Raw genomic sequence first — 20,895 nt, 5'->3', positions numbered from 1 at the left:
ATAACAGATCTAATTTCTACTTTTTCCTTTGACCTTCCTGGCCTGGTTCTCACTTACTCTTTTTGTTCAGGTACATCTTCCAACAGCATGGAAAGAAAATCCTGGAAAACGAACAAAGCACCACAGTTAGTATGTTTATGAAGAGATAGCTGCACATCTACATTGCTAGTGAGTGATAGATTTTTAAAGACTGCAGACAGCAGAACAGTAAGAAGAAAGTTTATGTATCTGCTCTGGTGTTATACTGCTCAATTATTTATACAACACACATTATGTTTGTCAGTTTTCCAACCCACTCAAGGAAAAAGTGTCAATATTGATAGAAAATGGGCTTGAAAAGCCTGCTGACTATTTTAACACAATCCCACGTTCCCTTTTTTATTTAATCTATAATACACATGCAAACTATATTTAAAGCTGTTAAAAGTTATACTTTTACACATACTGAAAGGCTAAGAAACACCAGAGTTAAGAGCGTCACTTGCATTCTCTTCAATGTGCTTATGTTATCACATTGTCTTTAATTATATGACCATGCTTTGTTTTTCTTTTCTTTTATGCACATTCCTGAGCAGAAGACAACACCTACTTCTCATTCCCTGACAAAATTCATGTCGCTGTGAACCAACACCAACTACAAAGCAAACTCTTCAAAGAGAAGGTAGATAGAATTTCTTGAATTTAGAAGGAAAGTGCTAGGCCAGTGTAACAGTATTACTATCATCCTCACAAAAAACAGCCCTCTTTATAGAAGCTACACATGACATCACTCAAAGGTTCTCCAGCACCCCGTGCTATACAAGACATTCGCCCTAGTTTTAATGGCAATCGCTTTGACACAATGCACTCTTCTGAATAACCTCATAAGAAGATGATTTATTAATATGAATTATTTGTTTATATACTATTTCATAAAGCAATCCACTTTATTAATACTAATTTCTGCGGAGACAAATTTCATAGCATAACGATGTTCCTCACTGCATTATATGAGTAGAGACTGATTTCTAATTGTGAGTACTTGCTTTCTAAAGTCTTGAAGAACGTTTTCTGAAACACAGAAAGCTTTAATTTACGGACTGCTATGGCATTCAACAAAAGATGCTGTTCTTCTGTGTGACTCTGGCGTTGTTATGGAACCAAAGAAAGAGTGATTGCACAACTGAAACAACTGAGCAACACTGTTATGTCTTCTTCCTTTACATTATAATCAAGATCCGGACGATATTGCTGCACAGTCTGCTTATGAGTAAAGCTGAATTACAGAGTGCCGAAGCTCACTGCGGCAAGAGTGCCATAACTGCCCTAGCACTGGTTCTGTCCAACTACAGTGCACAGATGACTTGATGATAATGCATGAAATTCTGTGACTTCCTACTACTACTTGTAGTTCTCTACCATTGTTCTGTATATCGATAGAGAACTTCTGTCTCATTCAGCTTGTGGAAACTTTCCTGGAGGTACAGAGTAAGCTTACACATATAATTAAAGAACATAAAAAATGGAGAAAAGATTGCCATTAGAAATGTTTCAAAGACTTAAGTGTCTGAAAAGTAATACAGAAGTGGTCAACCTTGCCACTGGGTATAGATTGGGTATATATTAATGTATAGACTGGGTATACATTAATGCAGCCACATTAAATGATTGGACTGCATCTTTTTTTATGATCAGTCCAATGGTATACTTGAAGATACCTTTGGTATTAATGGTGGTTTTATATTCTGTGTATTTTACTTTGATATTAAACATATCCTTATTTGATAAAAGCTGTCTTCATCTCACCGAATACCTGCTAAGAATAGAAATCACTCTACACATTTTTAAAACAAGGATTAATCTCTTCTGTTTTATTTTAACTGCTTCTATTTCAATGCTTCAAAACAGAATAGGAAAATGAATTACCACTTACCTCATATTTACATGTCTTTTAATGCTTGCCTATTATCAAGTCTGCCTGACACATCCCTTTATAGGTCTGAAGTTTCAGTTGCTTATAATTTTGTCAAACTTTAACCATCTGGAGTGAAATTTCATCCTCAGGCTATTTTAGTCTTCCTCTCCAGATAAAACAGTTCAGAAGGGTTCAATAGTAAATTTAGAGGACACAGTATTTTTAAGCTTTGATGCCATTTCTTTAAGAGGTTCTAGTGACCTTACACTTTGAAGCAAAGACTTGTGGATGGGTGGCCAAGGTAGTTGCAATCATAAAACAAAATAAAGTTTGCATTTTGTCTTTGTGACAAGTAATTCAATGAAGTCAGAAAGAAAATAGGAGTTAGCAATCACATCACTGCAGTGCTGCATTATTATCAAACTGGCTTACATTCATATTATTCAATTATTTTATAATATTTAATAATATCCTATTATTAAATAATTTCAGTTCCCTAGCTACTTCTGTTGCTCTTCCCTGGCTGGAAACCCAGAGGGTAGAAAACAACTTTTCCCTATATACAGAAACTGTTATTCTGAAGTTTGTGAAATTTTCTTTGGTTAAACTGAAAAAGCCTTTGAAAAAATGAGTTCACACATGTTCACAAAGGATTTGCTAATTCCCTAAAGACCATATTGTATTTCCATATTCCAGACAGAAGCCAACATTTTTGCTCACAACTGCAACTCTGGGCTGCTGCTGACCAGATCAAATCTGGATACACACTGTGCACTGAGATCAAGGAGGTTTCCTTGCACCATTAACGCACATAGCACGTCTGGGTCAAAGGCAAAGAAGAGTGGAGACCCAATGAAGAAGGTCAAGGGATATGACTTTGAGAACACTGGGCATGAAGGCTACCTGAAGCAGTAACAAGGCAGATACAAATTTAGAAGACCTTTAATTCCATAACTAAAGATGCTATATGATTAATGCAGTTCTTGTACTGAGCAATTAACCAGCATGTTTTCACCGTGAACTGTTTTGAAGCACCACACAGCTACCCATCTCTGATCACACATGTTGATATTATATACAGAACACTGAATATTAAATAGACAAAAGCACAAATCTAGATATTGTAGCTATTTCAGGTGGTATCAGCCTCTTGAAGTCCTTTCCTCCACATTTCTCTTATTGACTTTACCATCTTTGTAGTACAGGGGTCGTGTCAAGACACCTAAGAGCAAACACAAGCTCATTTGGGGACCAGATAAATTGGAAAAAGTATGTCGATTTTTACTTAACTCAGTGAACAAAGTTTTGGCATTCCTCCTTCCCTTACTGATGCAAAAGTTCAAAGTAAAGCCCAGAAAGGGAAGTAGAGAAATCCAAGCTTGTACACGCTTTCTGCTAACACTTTGACTCTAGAGCCTAAGCTGTCTCGAACTCATTAAAAATGTTTCCATTTCTTCAGAAGTTACACAAATTCTCACTGTCCACTAAAAATACTGAATATACCACTGCCTAAAATATTGAAATAAACACAGATTCCTTCTATTTAACATGTATAAACATTAAGAACATATATATATGTCAATGGAAAAGATGAAGAATTAAATGTTATATATCAACAGTTCTACCTACAGCTCTTAATCATTCTTACAACGTCTCTTTAAGACTATCCAGCAGAAAATCATATGTAAGATGTATTTGATTGTTTATTTAAATTACATCCACCTAAATCAAGCAAAAGCTGGAGCTGTGATTCAGCAGGCACGACTTTTGAAATGCTCCCTTGCCAGTTTGCTCTGATCACAATTCAAGAATTTTTTTTCCAGTAAAATGATATTGCTTAACAAACTATCAAGCAGTTTTAAGCTTGAATGATGCTAAATGGAAGCTAAGCAAATACAAAAACTTTAGGTCAGCAGAGGTGGGAGACTACTACAGCAGAAACGGAAATGTAAAAAGATATTCCACAGCAGGTGACCGAAGTTTGAGACTTAGTAAGTTCAGCAACAATGGGAAGAACTTGTGTACTGTATCATAAAGGGTCATGGCATTTTCAGACATACGGATCTTTTCCCTGACAGAAAACAATTCTACTTGTAAAACTTAGTGCTCCTTTTAAGATCTTCACGCTTGAGACAAGAGGTACAAAAATATGCTTGGATTTTTATATACATTTTATATAAATATATTTTTATATAAATATTTTTTATATATTTATAATTGTTTTATATACATTTTGTTGGACATTACATGTGTGACACATTAGCACACTTTTTCTTCTTTCATCTGCATTAGACATGATTATAAAACTTGTGAGCTCCTCTTAGTTTCACTCCTCTCTGCTATGTTCTCCAGCTTCAGTATCCCTACTTCATTATGATCTCTTTATCCTTTAAAATACAAAGTTTATTAATTATGGAAACAGTATTTCAGAAAAAATAGGATGTTTTCTCACCAAAAAAAAGCATTGCACTATGTTACGCATTTTTTTTAACCCAGTCATACTGACACTTCAAGAAAAATACCTCACAGATTCCTTCTTTCAAGATACTTGTACCTCAAATGAAGATATAGCCTAAAGCTAAATAGATTTTATGTATTAATGAAATATATTGTCAAAATGTGCAGTGCAACGAACTGATTCGTAAATTAATCAGCTGCCATATAAATTAACAATTTAAACACAGTCAATCTGAAGTTAAAATGTCTGAGCTTGTAAAGTGATTTTATTTCCTTATCTTTGTTAAGACTTAAAATCCACATCAAGCCCACAGATGTCAACAGTTGTTCACTCAGGCTTACAGGTCAGCAAGCACGGAACAGCTGAAGCCAAACTGCAAAGATAAAAGTTTAACTAAAAGAATTATGTAAATGTTCTAGGGGTTGAAACACCAAAATACACACAGACTGCATGCTTAGGGTTCCAGTTCTAGTTAAAGCAAATAGACAGTTGTATGGCTATTTGTGTGTGCAGACACCAATTTTTGGTGTAACAGGATTATAATGATATTTACATGTGTAAATGGGTGTGCAGGAACATGTTGATGAAGGTATATGCACTGAGCCTGGATCCATACATCTGTCTTTACTATTCTCAAGTATAACATAAATTAAGATTTTTTGCAGTGCTGTCTTTTTAACTGTCATTTTACAAGAGCAAATTGTAGCTCTGTCAGATTGGGTGAACACTTCAGACCACAGGCTATTATTACAGCAGATAGAACTACATGAAAATGAAAGCCTGCAAACAATTCAGTTCCCAAGGTGTTCTTGTTTCAATATCAGACTGAACAACATCTTTAACTGCATTAAGAATATCAGCAGCTTGCCCTCCTTTCTATTTATTTATAGTCAGGGAACACTACATTCATTATTTTAAAAAGTTCTTTCAAAGCAGCTACTAAGTGAATACTCCCAGAGAAAGGAAAATGGAAGATTTTATTTTTTTTAAATCCTTCTCAAAGATTCCAGACTTGTTTTACTTGTCTGTTGATAACTCAACTAAAATAAACAAAAATTACTATTAAGAACATACTGAGCATGTAATCAAAATGAAGGAAAAAAGAAAACTGATTAATGTTTCACATCTGAAGTCATTTCCTTGCACCTGCAGTTCTCATCTAGGAAAAATACTACAAACACCACTGAAAACAAGACTGGTATTCAGAATGTGGGCAATTATTTTCACTGTTTTTACTTTCCTTCTTTCCCACAATTCCTAAAGCTGGGAACCTTTACAATTACTTTGGACAAGGTGAAGGTACAACACTCTGATATTTAAACTTGCCACTCACACCTCTATTTATTTTAAATCTTTTATTCATTTAAACCCCGACAGCATGTTTGTTCAAGAAGGAACTTGAATAATAAACTTTGTACTAACTTGACTTCATTGCTTCTGCATTTTCAGTTCCTGCTGTGATTGTTTATCTCCCTATACCAGATACCAACATAAATATAATCTTTAATATTTCTTACAGAGAAAGTAAATACATTTGCAGTTGAATCTAGATCTATCTCGCTTGTGTTTTTTACCATAGTGACCGAAAAACAGGATGATGTCAAAATTCAGTCTTGCCCTGCTCTAACACTTGCCGACGCTGTAGATTGACTCTTCCAATTAGCTTCAGTAGGGACTGGATTTGGGCTGCTAGGTAGGCTACAAGGTAAAGGCACAAAAAGCATTACCAAGGCCTTGTGACCTCTTTATACATGACTCATGAACAGGCATCTAGGAACGTTCAAGGCTCTTGCTAAGAATATTTACTGTACACAACCAGTATACTTTGGTAGTATTGTATACAGTAAAAGTTACACTTCTTCACCAAATAAATCCCTTCAAATGATGGAAAGCATCTGTTTCTGACCTACATACGTAGCTGCGCACATATTGCACACATTCAAATAAAAAGTAGCCTAAGAAACCTGAAATAAAAGCTTGAAAAAAAAAAAAAAAGAATTAAAAAAAAGGTTTCTATCCAACAGACCCAGATGAAAAGGTTTCTATCCAACAGCTCCAGACGGTGGTTTCTCAGTGTGGAAGCAGCATGTAGTATCTTAGTTTATGAGACTAGACTTAGATAAACTTTATATTGACATTTTTTAGCAGGGTGCTGGACAGAAGGAGAAGTCTCTAGTTGATGGTTAGTTCCATTGCAATGCAACCTAGCTACCATGACTCACAGCATATTGTGCTGGGACGTTTTGCAGCATTTACAGCCTGCTGACACAACTCATCTCATGTCAACCAGGAGACTGATCTAAGAGCAACAAGATAGCTTTTTCTCACAAAAATCCCAGCACCAGAATACAACCAGAATAAAACACTAGGCTGCCTCTGGCTTTTGGCAGTTTCATGATATCTGTAATTTTCCAAAAGTTTTCAATTGTGTAATAGCTGAAGCTCATATTTATGATTTCAGACACCATAATGGGGACAAGGCTAGTAGAGTCACTAGCATCTTCCACTCTATGCCAAGCACAACTGGTCTGGGTCTGGGTAACATGGTACAGGAAACAGCTGCAGCAGTGGAAACATTAACACCCTCAGCACTGCAAATATTCTTCCACGGGGCAGAGATATAGCAGTAGAGCTTCTGTGCCTACATTTTGTGTGACTTGGCATATGAAAGAATCCACAGGTCAGCGAGTTATTTTTAAAGACACATAGGCACGGATGGCCCCTTCAGAGTGATACCAGGCACACTGAGCAAGGAATTACTACCCTGGAAGAGATAGGAATGTCCTAGTCTCCATTCACTCAAGATCAGAGACCTCTTTCTATGTGTTGCAAGGAAACATTTATTTGTAATATTGACTGGTTTCAGAAATTCATTCATGGCGCTCCTGTCCTCTTTTTCCCTGCTCCCCACTCTCATCACATTGCTCTCAGAGTTATGCCAACTATTTGTCACGTTGTGGCTTTTGTTCCAGTCCCATTTTTAGCTGCGTTGAATTTAGTGAACTGGTTCACACACTCCACGAATGGTTGTGCTCGCAGCATTACCAAAGCAACAAGCTGCTGTGCTGACTTCATCACCAATGACACGATTCCTACAACTTTGGGTTTGGAGACCTATTCCTCCTCTCCTTTCTCAAAACAAAACACTGGAAGACAAGACCATCTCTCTTTTAATGCTATAGCATGGGTTACAGAACTCTTTCAGAAAAGCCTGGGGGAGATTAATTTCTATGTATAATCCCAGATAGGTTTTCTACCTAACTGATGCTACAATATTCTGTTGTATGTCTTGCTCAATCTTTCCTTTTAAAGCTGATCTACGTTGTATGACATAATTACATACCATTTATGTCAGAGAGAGAACAAGCTAAGTCTGTAGTTCAAGTGATTAATATATGCACTTGGACTTTGAGAGGGCAGATTCTGATTCCTAATCCAATGTTATTTTTTTTAAATCTTGCCTTTACCAATCCAGAAAGAAATCCTATTCTAGGAGAATCCTCTTCTAGAAGAATAATTGTTCTTAAGAATAGGCTGCCACTGCATGTTATCACTGTCAGAAAAACTCTATTGAAAGAAAGAAGCTGTGCATCTTAAATATCCCTTGTGGATTTATGCTTTGGTAATAAAAGAAAAGAATACTGTTTTAGAAAGCGTGGGAGAACGGAGCATGATGAGGAAACCTTTAAAGATGCTGTGACAAGACTGTTATAACAGTGGGTGCAATGCCATACAGTGATGGGGACACAGATTTTGTGGGAAGGATGCAGTCCTCGTAAGAACTACCATGAAAATAAAAGAATTGAATGAAGCTGCATGCAGAGAGGAAGGAAATAAAGTCAGAAAATAACATGCACACAGTTACTATTTATAGAGATTTTCAGTTACATTCCTACTCTGTGTTTCTTCTCTGTCAGAAACAGAGTTATCTGGTAAAAGACTGAATGATCACAGCCAAAGTCCAGAAGCTAAAATAGTACAGGAGACAATTACGGGAGAGTAGATGTCCTGTGCTTGAGAACATCAGTACCTATGAACATGACCTTCCCAAGTATCAAGCTGATGGTTTAAAAAAAAAAAAAAATCAATTACTTATATTATCTGATACTATCAGGGTATCAGATTTATGGATCACCCTGAAAAAAGCTATTGCCTCCTAGTAGGTAGAAATTTCATCAATATTGATAAGCAACAATTTCCTTTGTCTTTCCACCACAACCAGTAGCAGTCATTTAGACAGTCAAGCAGAAAATGTAGGTCATTTGTTTTTTCAAAGAGTAGCAACGCTAAACACAGTACCTGAGAAAGGACAAGCTGTCCATGGAACTTATAGACAAATTTTCGTAAAGATGCAAGGTATGAAGCCCCTCCTATTCTCCTTGCCAGAGACCGCAAAAGGAAGTAACCCTGCAAGAAATTAAGCCAGAAACAAACAGGATGACATGAATTTGCTGATATCTAGAAAGAAAAAAGTCTTTGTAATATTAGTAAAGCAATCTAAATAAAAATCAGCTTACAACACTCACCTTCAAATAGTGAACCTGCATGAAGATTTTTTCTGCTTTAAGACCATGCTTGACAATGGAGGCACCAGACTCACTCACTTCTCCTGTGCTCTCCTTGTTAGGCCTAAAATGGTAACAGGCTAATGAAGTCTTGGATAAGTAAGTAAAGAAATAACTCATACACCACATGTTCTTATAGCTGAAGCACTGTGAACGTCATAGTAACTCGTGAGAAGTTCAGCTGGGGTAAAAATGAAGGCCATCACCAAGCTGGTATACTCTCTTCACTGCCAGCATGACATCATGTTGCATGCTTTCCTACAGTGTACAGGGAAAGTATGAACAAACAGAAAAATATAAAATATGTTTTGAACAAAAGGGAAGGGAAGAAAGGATATTGCAATAATTATTTTCAACTACAGATTCTCTTCTTCTTCCTGAATGTTGGCTTAACAGCTTAAACAGCTATACTTGCAAAAATAAGCTTTTTCATTTGCATGTAATACAGTGCAGAAGAAACCGTGTTCTGGCTTTCATTTTGCTGTTTGGTGTTGGAAGAAAAGCTTTGAAATTTTAAAAGAGGAGGCCTTACAAACACACACACACATTTGGGGTTTTTAAACAAGTATAGAACAAACCTACTTCTTCACTGTCTGATTTTAAAATGCAATATAGTATCTGGTGTGCCAGAAGTTTACGCTAGTAAAGTTTTGAGGGCTCCTAGACTCTTAGAAGCATAAACTAAGATTAAAGAGAAGCTATGAATACATTGCTTCTTCCATCCAGAAAACATGCCAGCTAACAGTGGTTTGAGAATAGATGCCTGTCTTTGCAGCCTACCCCGTGACTGAAAACAACATCTCCAAGTCTTCTTGTGGATTTTGAAGGGCCAGCCTTAGAAACCAAACATATTTTCCTGCAGTTCAATAGAACAGGGGCAACACAAACCACAGCAGTTCAGGCTTCTTCAAACCACATCGTCCACACACTTCTCATGAGCCAGTTCCAGTGATCAAATTTCTTTCAGGGCCACATCTGCTTTGAGAAAAACATTCTTCCTTTTTTTTTTGTGTCTGTGTAATAGTTTCTTAGTGCAGTTTTCCCAGTAATAAGAAAGAGTGCTAAGCCATTTTTCCTCTTCAAGTGCTTTGTTCAGAACCTGTACACATCAAATTCCCTACACACATTAAAGTCACAGATAAAAGTTAACTGGTTGAAATAAAAAAGTAAATGCAGCTTCATTTTTTTCATTGCTCCTAACACAGTCTTTTACAATGCAATATTTTTTGTTTTCTATCAAGGGAGATTTTCCTTCAACATTGAAGGATGGAGATGAATAACTGACGTCCCACGGCAACTCCAGCTCTTCAAGACAAGATAACCATTGCAGACCCACTGCAGAGGAGAGGAGATGCACCTATCTGCCATTTGGATCACTCTCCTGAATGTAAGGCCTGCTGGAATTTCATATGCAACTTTTCATTTTTCACTGCATATACAGAAAGACAGCCAAAATGCTTCTTCCTTCTCTCATAATAAATAGTCCAGTGTATAGATTTTGAAAACCAGAGCTTGAGCACAAGCTACAGGATTCACACTAAACCGATGTAACTCCCATAATCAGAGTTATTCTAAATTAAGCAACAGCATCCCGAGGGAAGTGGTCACAGCACCAAACCTGCCAGCGTTCAATAAGTGTTTGGATAATGCTCTCAGACATAAGGTCTGATTTTTGGGTGGTCCTGTATGGAGCCAGGAGCTGGACTTAATGATCCTTGTGGGTCCCATCTAACTTGGGATATTCTACTATTCTGTGTTTCTTTCTTTCCTCTTCCAACTTTGTGTCTGTGTAAATCCTAGTAGGTGACTAGAAAGCCATCTCTCTTCTGGATGTTGCAACTCAGGAAATTCCTGTTGCCAAGGATATATATATATATATATCCTAGACAATGTCTGCAAAAGTGTGTGAATATTCAGAAAGGCACCCTGTTCTGTAGTGTCAGTACTTCAGCACACTAATTTAAAGCAACACTGAGTATATTTACAACACATTGAAGGTACGGAGACTGAAAGTTTGTTACACTGACCTACAAAACCTGGCATCTAACCTAGTAGATTCAGCTAGGCATAATGACTAAGGCAAGCTGATTCAAGCTATTCAATCTGCTACCTGGCAGATTTTTGATACTGGCAGTATATCTAATGAAGCAAAAGATGCTGCTTTTGCCTGCCAGGCAGAAAACTACATTATACAAAGTAAAATTACAAATCACTTGGATGGTAATTAAATGGTCTGATGTGATCATGAAAAGGTATGCAGAGACTATGAGAGACAGTCTAAAAGGCACATTTCCTATCAGATTATTGATAAAATAAAACACCTATAGAGGAGGCACAGAGCATTGTTTCAGGAGGAAAACAGGTAAGGTCACTGACTTGACTCAAGTGGAACTCAGAGACAAATACAGAATTAGATGTCAACACTGGTTTGTCTTCATTAAAGATCTCAAGCTGAAGTTCAGTCACAAGGACCAGGACAAGAAACAATCTCAACACAAGTGTTTGGTGTCACTGAATAGAATGGACTACTCAAGTCTTCCTTGTTTTCAAATAAGATGACAGTGTTGTCATTGATGCTGGCCACTAAAATGAGTGCCAAGACATACTTTGTAGGTGCTTTTATCATTCAGGCTTCCTTCAAACTCTGTGAGAAAACACACATGATTTTGTCTGATATTATGTCTTTATGATACGAGCACTACATTTCAATGTCATAATCTATTTCTTCAATACTAAGATATGCTGGTTCAGCCTTTCAGACCTGCTGCCTACTGAAAAGACACTAACCTATTTCTTTCACAACTAGCTTCAGTTTTTCAACAGCTCTAGCATCCAAGATGCTACTATAACGTATTATCAAATATTCATAATAAGAATAATAATCACCATCATAAGCTGATGATCATCATAATAAGCTGATGATCAGTTTGCTGAGTGGCTTTCACCTCATGTGAATAGCTATTCATTTCCTTGATCAAGAGTTAATATGATCAACTGTCAAATTTTGAGCAAGGTTTTCCTGCTGTCAGAAGAAAGCACAGAAAATCATAGAGCTAGCAGGGAACAAAAGAAACAGGTGAAGAATAAGCTTATGCTAAGGAAGTGTGCTGGCTGGTTTCTGTATTCCTGACAGAATTGGCAGGAAGGGACAGCTATCATTTACTTTTAATATCCTTTCATAAAATCACAAGCCTGAACCAGCACAAGCCTCAATACACATTCAAAACCTCATGCAATTCAAATACTCCGAATTTTCTCTCTTATAGACCAACACTGGAAAGCACACATATATTTTCAGGTGAAAAAACAAAACAGTAAATATGTAAAGAGCAAATATATTCAAGTCCATGCTACAAAAACAGTAAAAATATTTATATCTGAATTGAAAACAGAGGAAAGTCCTTAAATGCAACCACAGGAAACTAACGAAATTACGCAGGAACTGACAGAATCCCAAACTGGCAATATGATCCTCTCCTAAAGTGCATAGTTGTGGCATACTTTTCAGAAAAGAAATGACTTGTCATTCTTTTGTATTAGGATTGAGAATACCACCACTATGTAAAACGTAAGCAGCATGCTTATTACAGAGACTTTTGACTACTAATTGTGTAAGTCAATTGAAAACTTAAGTTTCAAATTCAAGATCACAGAATCATAGAATAGTTTGGATTGGAAGGGACCCTTAACAATCATCCAGTTCTGCTCCCCTGCTGTGGGCAGGGACACTTTCCACTAGACCACGAAAGCCCCATCCAGCCTGGCTTTGAACACCTCCAAGGATGGGGCATCCACAGCTTCACTGGGCAACCTGTTCCACTGCCTCACCTCATAGCAAAGATTTTCTTCCTAATATCTAATCTAAATTTCCAATTTTTTAGTTAAAAAACATTACTCCTTGCCCTATCACTGTAACCCATGTCAAAGAGTCCCTCCCCATCTCTCCTGTAGGCCCCCTTTGGGTAGTGGAAGGCTGCTACAAGGTCACCTCAGAGCCTTCTCTGCTCCAAACTGAACTTCCCCAACTCCCTCAGCCTGTTTTCACAGGAGAGGTGCTTCAGCCCTCTGATCATCCTCTTGACCCTCCTCTGGATCTGCTTTAATAAGTCCATGTCCTTCTTATGCTGGGGGTCCCAGAGCTGAATGCAGTGCTCCAGGTGGGGTCTCATGAGAGTGGGTTAGAGGGCAAGAAGCACCTTCCTGGACCTCCTAGATAAATAGTTACTTCCTGAATTTCAAACTCATATCTTGACCCTTAGAAAAATAATTTAAAAAATTTACAACACATATACATTTTATTAAAAGTAACAACTACACAATTAACACAAAAGAAGATAAACATGATTCCATGATGTTGAAAATGGAAAACATACATCCAGATAAGTGTCATATCACAAGAACCAATGTTCATAAAAATAATTTATTTTAAAGCAAATAAAGCAATAAAAGAGAGAAGAGAGAAGCCTCAAGGCTATCAAAAGGGACTTTAGGGGGCTGGGTCGGTTAGTGGATGGAGCGGGAGTGCAGGTGGTGTTTTCGTCCATCCCTATGGTGGCAGGGAGGAGTTCAGAGAGGACACGGAAAGCCCACCTGTTAAACACATGGCTCCGGGGCTGGTGCCAACGCAGAAATCTTGGGTTTTTTGATCATGGGGCACTTTACTCAGCACCTGGCCTGATGGCCGCAGACGGGTCCCTATCTTTTAGGGGAAAAAGGATCCTGGGCCAGGAACTGGCAGGGCTCATTGAGAGGGCTTTAAACTAGGTAGGAAGGGGGATGGGGCTGAGGCTAGCATTGTTGGGGCTGTGCCAGGGGGAACAATGGCAAGGCCGGAGGATAAGGCAATGGCCCAGCTGAAGTGCATCTACACCAATGCACGCAGCATGGGTAACAAACAGGAGGAGCTGGAAGCCATCGTGCGGCAGGCAGGCTACGACTTGGTTGCCATCACGGAGACGTGGTGGGACCAGTCTCATGACTGGAGTGCTGCAATGCCTGGCTATAAGCTCTATAGAAGGGACAGGCAGCATAGAAGGGGTGGTGGTGTGGCTCTCTATATTAGAGAGTCTTTCGAGGCTGTAGAACTCGAGGTTGGGAATGACAAGGTCGAGTCCCTTTGGGTTAGGATCGGCAGGGACAACAAGGCTAGTGTCCTGGTCGGGGTCTGCTATAGACCGCCGAACCAGGATGAGGAGACGGATGAGGAATTCTACAGGCAGCTGACAGAGGTTGCAAAATCATCAGCTCTTGTACTCGTGGGGGACTTCAACTTCCCTGACATATCCTGGAAGCACAACACAGCCCTGAGAAAGCAGTCTAGGAGGTTTCTGGAGAGCGTGGAAGATAGCTTCCTGACGCAGCTGGTTAGTGAGCCTACCAGGGGAGGTGCCCCGCTAGACCTTCTCTTCACAAACAGAGAAGGACTGGTGGAGGACGTGATCGTCGGGAGCTGTCTAGGGCAGAGTGACCACGCAATGGTGGAGTTCACTATTCTTGGCGAGGCCAGGAAGGGGACCAGTAAAACCGCTGTATTGGACTTTCGGAGGGCTGACTTTGAGCTGCTCAGGACACTGGTTGGTGGAGTCCCTTGGGAGGCGGTTCTGAAGGGCAGAGGGGTCCAGGAAGGCTGGGCGCTCTTCAAGAGGGAAGTCTTAATGGCGCAGGAACGGTCTGTTCCCACGTGCCCAAAGACGAGCTGGCGGGGAAGAAGACCGGCCTGGCTCAACAGAGAATTGTGGCTTGATCTTAGGAGGAAAAAGAGGGTTTATAAGCTTTGGAAAAGTGGGCAGGCCACTAAGGAGGACTTTAAAGAAGTAGCGAGGCTGTGCAGGGACAAAATTAGGAAGGCCAAAGCTCATCTGGAGCTCAATCTGGCTACTGCCGTTAAAGATAACAAAAAACGTTTCTATAAATACATCAACACAAAAAGGAGGACTAAGGAGAATCTCCATCCTTTACTGGATGCGGGGGGAAACTTAGTTACAAGAGATGAGGAAAAGGCGGAGGTGCTCAATGCCTTCTTTGCCTCAGTCTTTAGCGGCAATACCGGTTGTTCTCTGGATACTCAGTACCCTGAGCTGGTGGAAGGGGATGGGGAGCAGGATGTGGCCCTCATTATCCATGAAGAACTGGTTGGTGACCTACTACGGCACTTAGATGTGCACAAGTCGATGGGGCCAGATGGGATCCACCCAAGGGTACTGAGGGAACTGGCAGAGGAGCTGGCCAAGCCGCTGTCCATCATTTATCAACAGTCCTGGCTATCGGGGGAGGTCCCAATCGACTGGCGGCTAGCAAACGTGACGCCCATCTACAAGAAGGGCCGGAGGGCTGACCCAGGAAACTACAGGCCTGTCAGTTTGACCTCAGTGCCAGGAAAGCTCATGGAGCAGATCCTCCTGAGAGTCATCATGCAGCACTTGAAGGGGAAGCAGGCGATCAGGCCCAGTCAGCATGGCTTTATGAAAGGCAGGTCATGCCTGACGAACCTGATCTCCTTCTATGACAGAGTGACGCGCTGGGTGGATGAGGGAAAGGCTGTGGATGTGGTCTACCTTGACTTCAGCAAGGCTTTTGACACCGTCTCCCACAGCATTCTCCTCAAGAAACTGGCTGCTCTTGGCTTGGACTGGCGCACGCTTCGTTGGGTTAGAAACTGGCTGGATAGCCGGGCCCAAAGAGTCGTGGTGAATGGAGCCAAGTCCAGTTGGAGGCCAGTCACTAGTGGCGTCCCCCAGGGCTCGGTGCTGGGGCCGGTCCTCTTTAATATCTTCATCGATGATCTGGACGAGGGCATCGAGTGCACCCTCAGTAAGTTCGCAGATGACACCAAGTTAGGTGCGTGTGTCGATCTGCTTGAGGGTAGGAAAGCTCTGCAGGAGGATCTGGATAGGCTGGACCGATGGGCTGAGGTCAACTGCATGAAGTTTAACAAGGCCAAGTGCCGGGTCCTGCACCTGGGGCGCAATAACCCCAAGCAGAGCTACAGGCTGGGAGAGGAATGGTTGGAAAGCTGCCAGGCAGAGAAGGACCTGGGAGTGATGGTGGACAGTCGGCTGAATATGAGCCAGCAGTGTGCTCAGGTGGCCAAGAAGGCCAACGGCATCCTGGCTTGTATTAGGAACAGCGTGACCAGCAGGGCTAGGGAGGTGATCGTCCCCCTGTACTCAGCTCTGGTGAGGCCGCACCTCGAGTACTGTGTTCAGTTTTGGGCCCCTCGCTACAAGAAGGACATCGAGGTGCTTGAGCGGGTGCAGAGAAGGGCGACGAAGCTGGTGAGGGGCCTGGAGAACAAGTCCTACGAGGAGCGGCTGAGGGAGCTGGGCTTGTTCAGCCTGGAGAAGAGGAGGCTCAGGGGCGACCTTATCGCTCTTTTTAGGTACCTCAAGGGAGGCTGTAGCGAGGTGGGGGTTGGCCTGTTCTCCCACGTGCCTGGTGACAGGACGAGGGGGAATGGGTTTAAGTTGAGCCAGGGGAGTTTTAGGCTAGATGTTAGGAAGAACTTCTTCACTGAAAGGGTTGTGAGGCATTGGAACAGGCTGCCCAGGGAAGTGGTGGAGTCACCATCCTTGGAAGTCTTCAAAAGACGTTTAGATGTAGAGCTTAGGGATATGGTTTAGTGGAGGGCTGTTAGCGTTAGGTTGGAGGTTGGACTCGATGACCTTGAGGTCTCTTCCAACCTAGAAATTCTGTGATTCTGTGATTCTGTGAAAAAACAGACCGTCAGTCAATAGTTACATTTCTAGCAGCTGTACGGCAGCTAGTGATAAGGCTGACTTTTGAATTTATAGCTATCATCAAATTGCTCACTGACTCTGCTTACAAGTATGATACACAATTCATTAATAAACATGAATTAGAGCAGATCAATGAAAGGCTACAGTTATGCAAAGTTGGTTACTTTTTTTAAGATGGCATGAGGCCACTGAGTGGAATTTCTGTGTTGCCAAACAGTGTCCAATGCCCAAATGCAAAAGGCTTTTAGGTCTGAATGGAAAAGCAAAAAAGAAGGGAAGACCTTAAAATGAAAGAAATGGCTTCAGTCTTCCAAAAACATGCAGAAGATGATTATAAAAATATGGGGGCCAGTTTGTTTTTCAGTTCCAGTTTGTGAAGAAAAAGATGAAATCTACATAGTGTGAAATGATCAAGATTTAAAATTAGTATTAGTAAACAATTCTTAACTGTTAGCACCAAAACAGCTTAGCTGTGTAAACTTCTCATTCGGAGGTCCCTAAGAACCTGTTGGAAAATACCTGCTTAGGATTATCTGTATATATTGCCTGTATGTGAGGATAGGAGACTACATAATCTCTTGATTTACCTCTGTGATTTGGTCAATGTATGCCTAAATTGAGTTCAGATTAGTAAATGTGATTTTCCTGGTCAAAGACTGTGGAGAGACAATCAGTGGAGATGTTAGGCAGCCACTCTAGACACTTCAAGATAAAAGACTATGGCAAACTCCCAAGACACCAATCAGAACAGCCCAGATGATTAAATCATCAGCAAAGCAGGAATCCTTTCATGATCTAATATCTTCAGCAACGTGAGAAGAAGCCTTCAGCTTAGCATCTGGTACCTAAAGACCAAAATCTTGTTTAAATAGCATTAGTCATTTCCAAAGAGAAAGCAGATTTATACTGTTTATTATGCATTTTCCTTTGTTTTTTAAAGCTTCATTCACCTTGGCAGTTAGGTGCTACACTCTTGTATGTGCTTGTCTTCAACCACACAATATGAATCTGTTACAGCTTCAAACAGTGAAGTTTGTTCAGGAAATGGTCTCTTTTATTTCTTCCCTCCCCTGAATAGAGGCTCTTGTAAACTGCTTAGAGACATTTAATATCAGGCTAAATCCCATCCTTTTGGAAAGCTTTCTATAACAAACAGAAAAGCAATTGCATTATATAGAAGATGAATAACCTACTCAATTTAAGTTGACTTCTCTTTTTTCTTCAGAAGGAAATAAGGAAATGCAGTAACTTAATTAGAAGATTTGGATGTATGTCCTCTGAAGGGAGAAAATGTTAGAAAACGGGATTGGGGTGGAGAGGGAGGGGGAGAACATGCAAAAGTGAAGATTACAGTGCTGTAGCTTTACCTTAAAACTTGCAGCTCTTCTTCAGAATTCTGCACCTCATCTCTGAGCCGTCGCCAGCGAAGTAAAGCTTTCAATTCCTGCTGTGCTTTTTCTTCATCATGTGACAGCTGCTTAGTGTACGAAAAACACAGATCATTGATTGCCATTTCACAAGAGACAACAATAATTTTCAGAGAGAAACACGTTTTGTTTTCCTTTAATGTGCAGGCAATGCAAGAAACAGTATAAACACCCGTGTTAAAAAATATAGTCACACCTCATGCTCTAAGAGTTAACAGCAGCACTATGAAAAACAGAAGCCTCACTGGGTACATCAAATCAATAGTTGGTTAAATATTTCTGTCTGAGGATAGAGCAAGGCATGTTGCTTTCCCTTTAGTGACTGGCTGCAGGTGAACTGAACATACCGTACAGATACCTCGCTTATCGGTTCTGATTGCATCTTTACTTTTCCCAGCCTTGAAAGCAAAGAGTTGCTCTATGTCCTGACTTCACCCCTCTTCCCTACTACTTCTGCCACCCTGGTGAAAGCTCCCTGTTGCATTTTCCCACATTAACACAGCATAAAGAGATGCATGCTTATGAAATAAATGCTAGATTGTCAGCTTACAAATCAACAACTAATTTACACTTTTTGTTACAAAAAAGGACAGGAAATGGGAGAAGCTAAAAGCAGCTAATGTTCTCCTGCATTACACCAGTATTCAGTCACAACATGAATTATTGTCACGCAGCAAAGAATTCACCGATAATCCTCCAATTCTAGGATTACACAACACCAAAACTACTCAATAATTATAAAAAGAAAAAAAAAAAAAAAAAGATTTTCTGATCTTTTAAAGTAACCGTGAATAATCACCCTGTTTTGCTGCTCACTGCTTTCTATTCAGCTATATGGAAGGATGCCTACTACAATGAAAATGCTTTCCAATGACTCACACAAGTATAACAGGATTAATACAGGATTAATATGGGCAGCCCACAGTAGAGGAGTGATGCTCAATGTAAGAGCAGAAACGAATTTTTAGGACCAGAATGGAAAAGCAAAGTGTTTGGATAGCCTTCACCTCTTTCTCATTGCAGAAGCATGGTAAGTGAGAAGGAATTCTCTTTTGTTCAATGCTAGAAATATGCCTGATACGTAATAAAACGGAGGCTCAGAAGAGCTCGCGATGTCAGATCCCAGTCCCACCTGCTCTTCCAAAGATGGAGCTCTGCAAACTCTAACAGCAGTCAGAGACTAACTGACACCAGCACAAGAAGAAATCACAAACACACGAAATGCTTGAAATAGCAGAGGTATGACAAAAATAAGAGTCGAATCAGAAAACCGCTTTACTAGGTGACATGCAATTTATGAGCTTTTCACTTTAAGAAGGGCAATGATTTCTAAGCCTCTGACAAGATGGTAGCTCTTGCTAGACACTGTAAGACATAAAAAAGTATAAGCGTTGGCACTGTAATTCATTTTGTTTTAAGGCTTGCCATTTGGCTATACACGGACCAAAGGCAAACCATTTACATCAGGTAACTGAAATATTACAATATTCAGTAAGATGCTGCTAATTACTCCACTTTCAGGAACACGATGTAAGTGGAGAGAATGCAGAGCACCTGTTTGATAGCTGAACAGTATTATTTAAGTCGTGTATTTGTGGGAAAGTAATCATTGACAAGCAGATGTTTCCATTCCTATTTGCACTAACCTTTACCTCTGTAAAGATCAGTGTTCATTGTGGAAAGAAAGAATTAAAAAACAAATTAGCATGCAAATTCCAATATATTTTTTTTAAACTTAGTCTCATAACACGAGGTTTTATTTATATCTAATTTTGATTGTATATATCATATATATTATACATTATATATTATATTTAATATATTATATAATTGTATAATATATTTTATATATTATATTATGCATGTTGTATATATAATATATAGTATAATATTTTATATATATATATATATATATATATATATATATATATATATATATATATATGTAATTTTGGTTTCCACATGATTCAGTTGAGAAGTGACACATCATCACCTTACCTGTTGTGCCCTAGCCCAAAATACGTCTTCTAAGAAAGTGGCAAATCCTTCACTTATCCACTCTTCGGTCCAATCACGAGCCCCAATGGCCAGTCCAAACCAAGCATGAGCAATTTCATGGCACAGACGTGTTCCACAGAGATGGTGCCCCCCAGGTAATACACTCTGTGACAGGAAGATGATGTGTGGGCTGTACAATGGAAATGAAGGACAAAATACATTATAGACCTGTTGTAACGCACATTCTATGACCATAATAATATATAGGCTTTATTAGCCTTGTCAGCCTGTTATTACTATATGCATGCTAGGTCATGACAAATGGTTTATAGTTCAGGCATTTTTAGGAGTCGGGTTGTGCTTTATCATATGTTGGCAGATAATTAAATTAAAATTCTGCCAAGCACTTGTTTTGTGTTCAACTGTCAAACAGCTATTGCCTTTAGAAAGTAACTTAAACCAAAGTTTTATATTTTTCAAATTACAAGACTGATTTATTTCAACAGAAGCATTTATACATAAGCCACAATAATAAAAGATGAGCAGGTGTGAATACGGGTAGTACGTATTTATCAGTTAAATGATCAAAGCTGGAAATAAATAAAGCAGAAACGTTTTATAAAGAAAACAAATCACTACCCAGAAGAACAAGATAATGTATAGTAGAGCTCATGTGCTCATTACAACTTAAAACAAGTTAAAAAGATACCAACTGATGATAAGTGGTGATGGTTTGCACAAATGCAGTGGAAGGAGAGCACCCTTCACAGAAGTGAAAAGAAGCCTTAGATGCCCACTAAATGTCTCATTTTCACTA

General features: G+C 39.6%; 1 protein-coding gene across 16 annotated transcripts in view; it reads right to left on the bottom strand.

Annotated features, from left to right (window-relative positions):
- The window catches only part of AOPEP (aminopeptidase O (putative)), a 202,101-nt gene that overhangs the window by 102,348 nt on the left and 78,858 nt on the right, over positions 1–20,895 (bottom strand). For 13 of the 16 annotated variants that reach the window (XR_014319300.1, XR_014319301.1, XR_014319302.1 and 10 more), the window contains 5 exons: positions 20,079–20,268; positions 18,021–18,127; positions 8,879–8,981; positions 8,652–8,759; positions 58–101 (listed from right to left, as the gene is read on the bottom strand). Coding sequence is in view for 13 of the 16 variants with exons in the window: in XM_082782694.1 (XP_082638820.1) it covers positions 58–101; positions 8,652–8,759; positions 8,879–8,981; positions 18,021–18,127; positions 20,079–20,268 (552 nt within the window). In the remaining 3 variants the exon portion in view is untranslated. Of the gene's footprint in view, positions 1–57; positions 102–8,651; positions 8,760–8,878; positions 8,982–17,279; positions 17,797–18,020; positions 18,128–20,078; positions 20,269–20,895 lie in introns of those variants that run through there. The other 3 variants (XM_082782687.1, XM_082782688.1, XM_082782689.1) reach the window with 2 other exon arrangements.

Source organism: Aythya marila (assembly GCF_965140915.1).
Source record: "Aythya marila genome assembly, chromosome: Z".
Classification (NCBI taxonomy): Eukaryota; Metazoa; Chordata; class Aves; order Anseriformes; family Anatidae; genus Aythya; species Aythya marila.
This window is presented reverse-complemented; position numbering and strand designations above follow the sequence as displayed.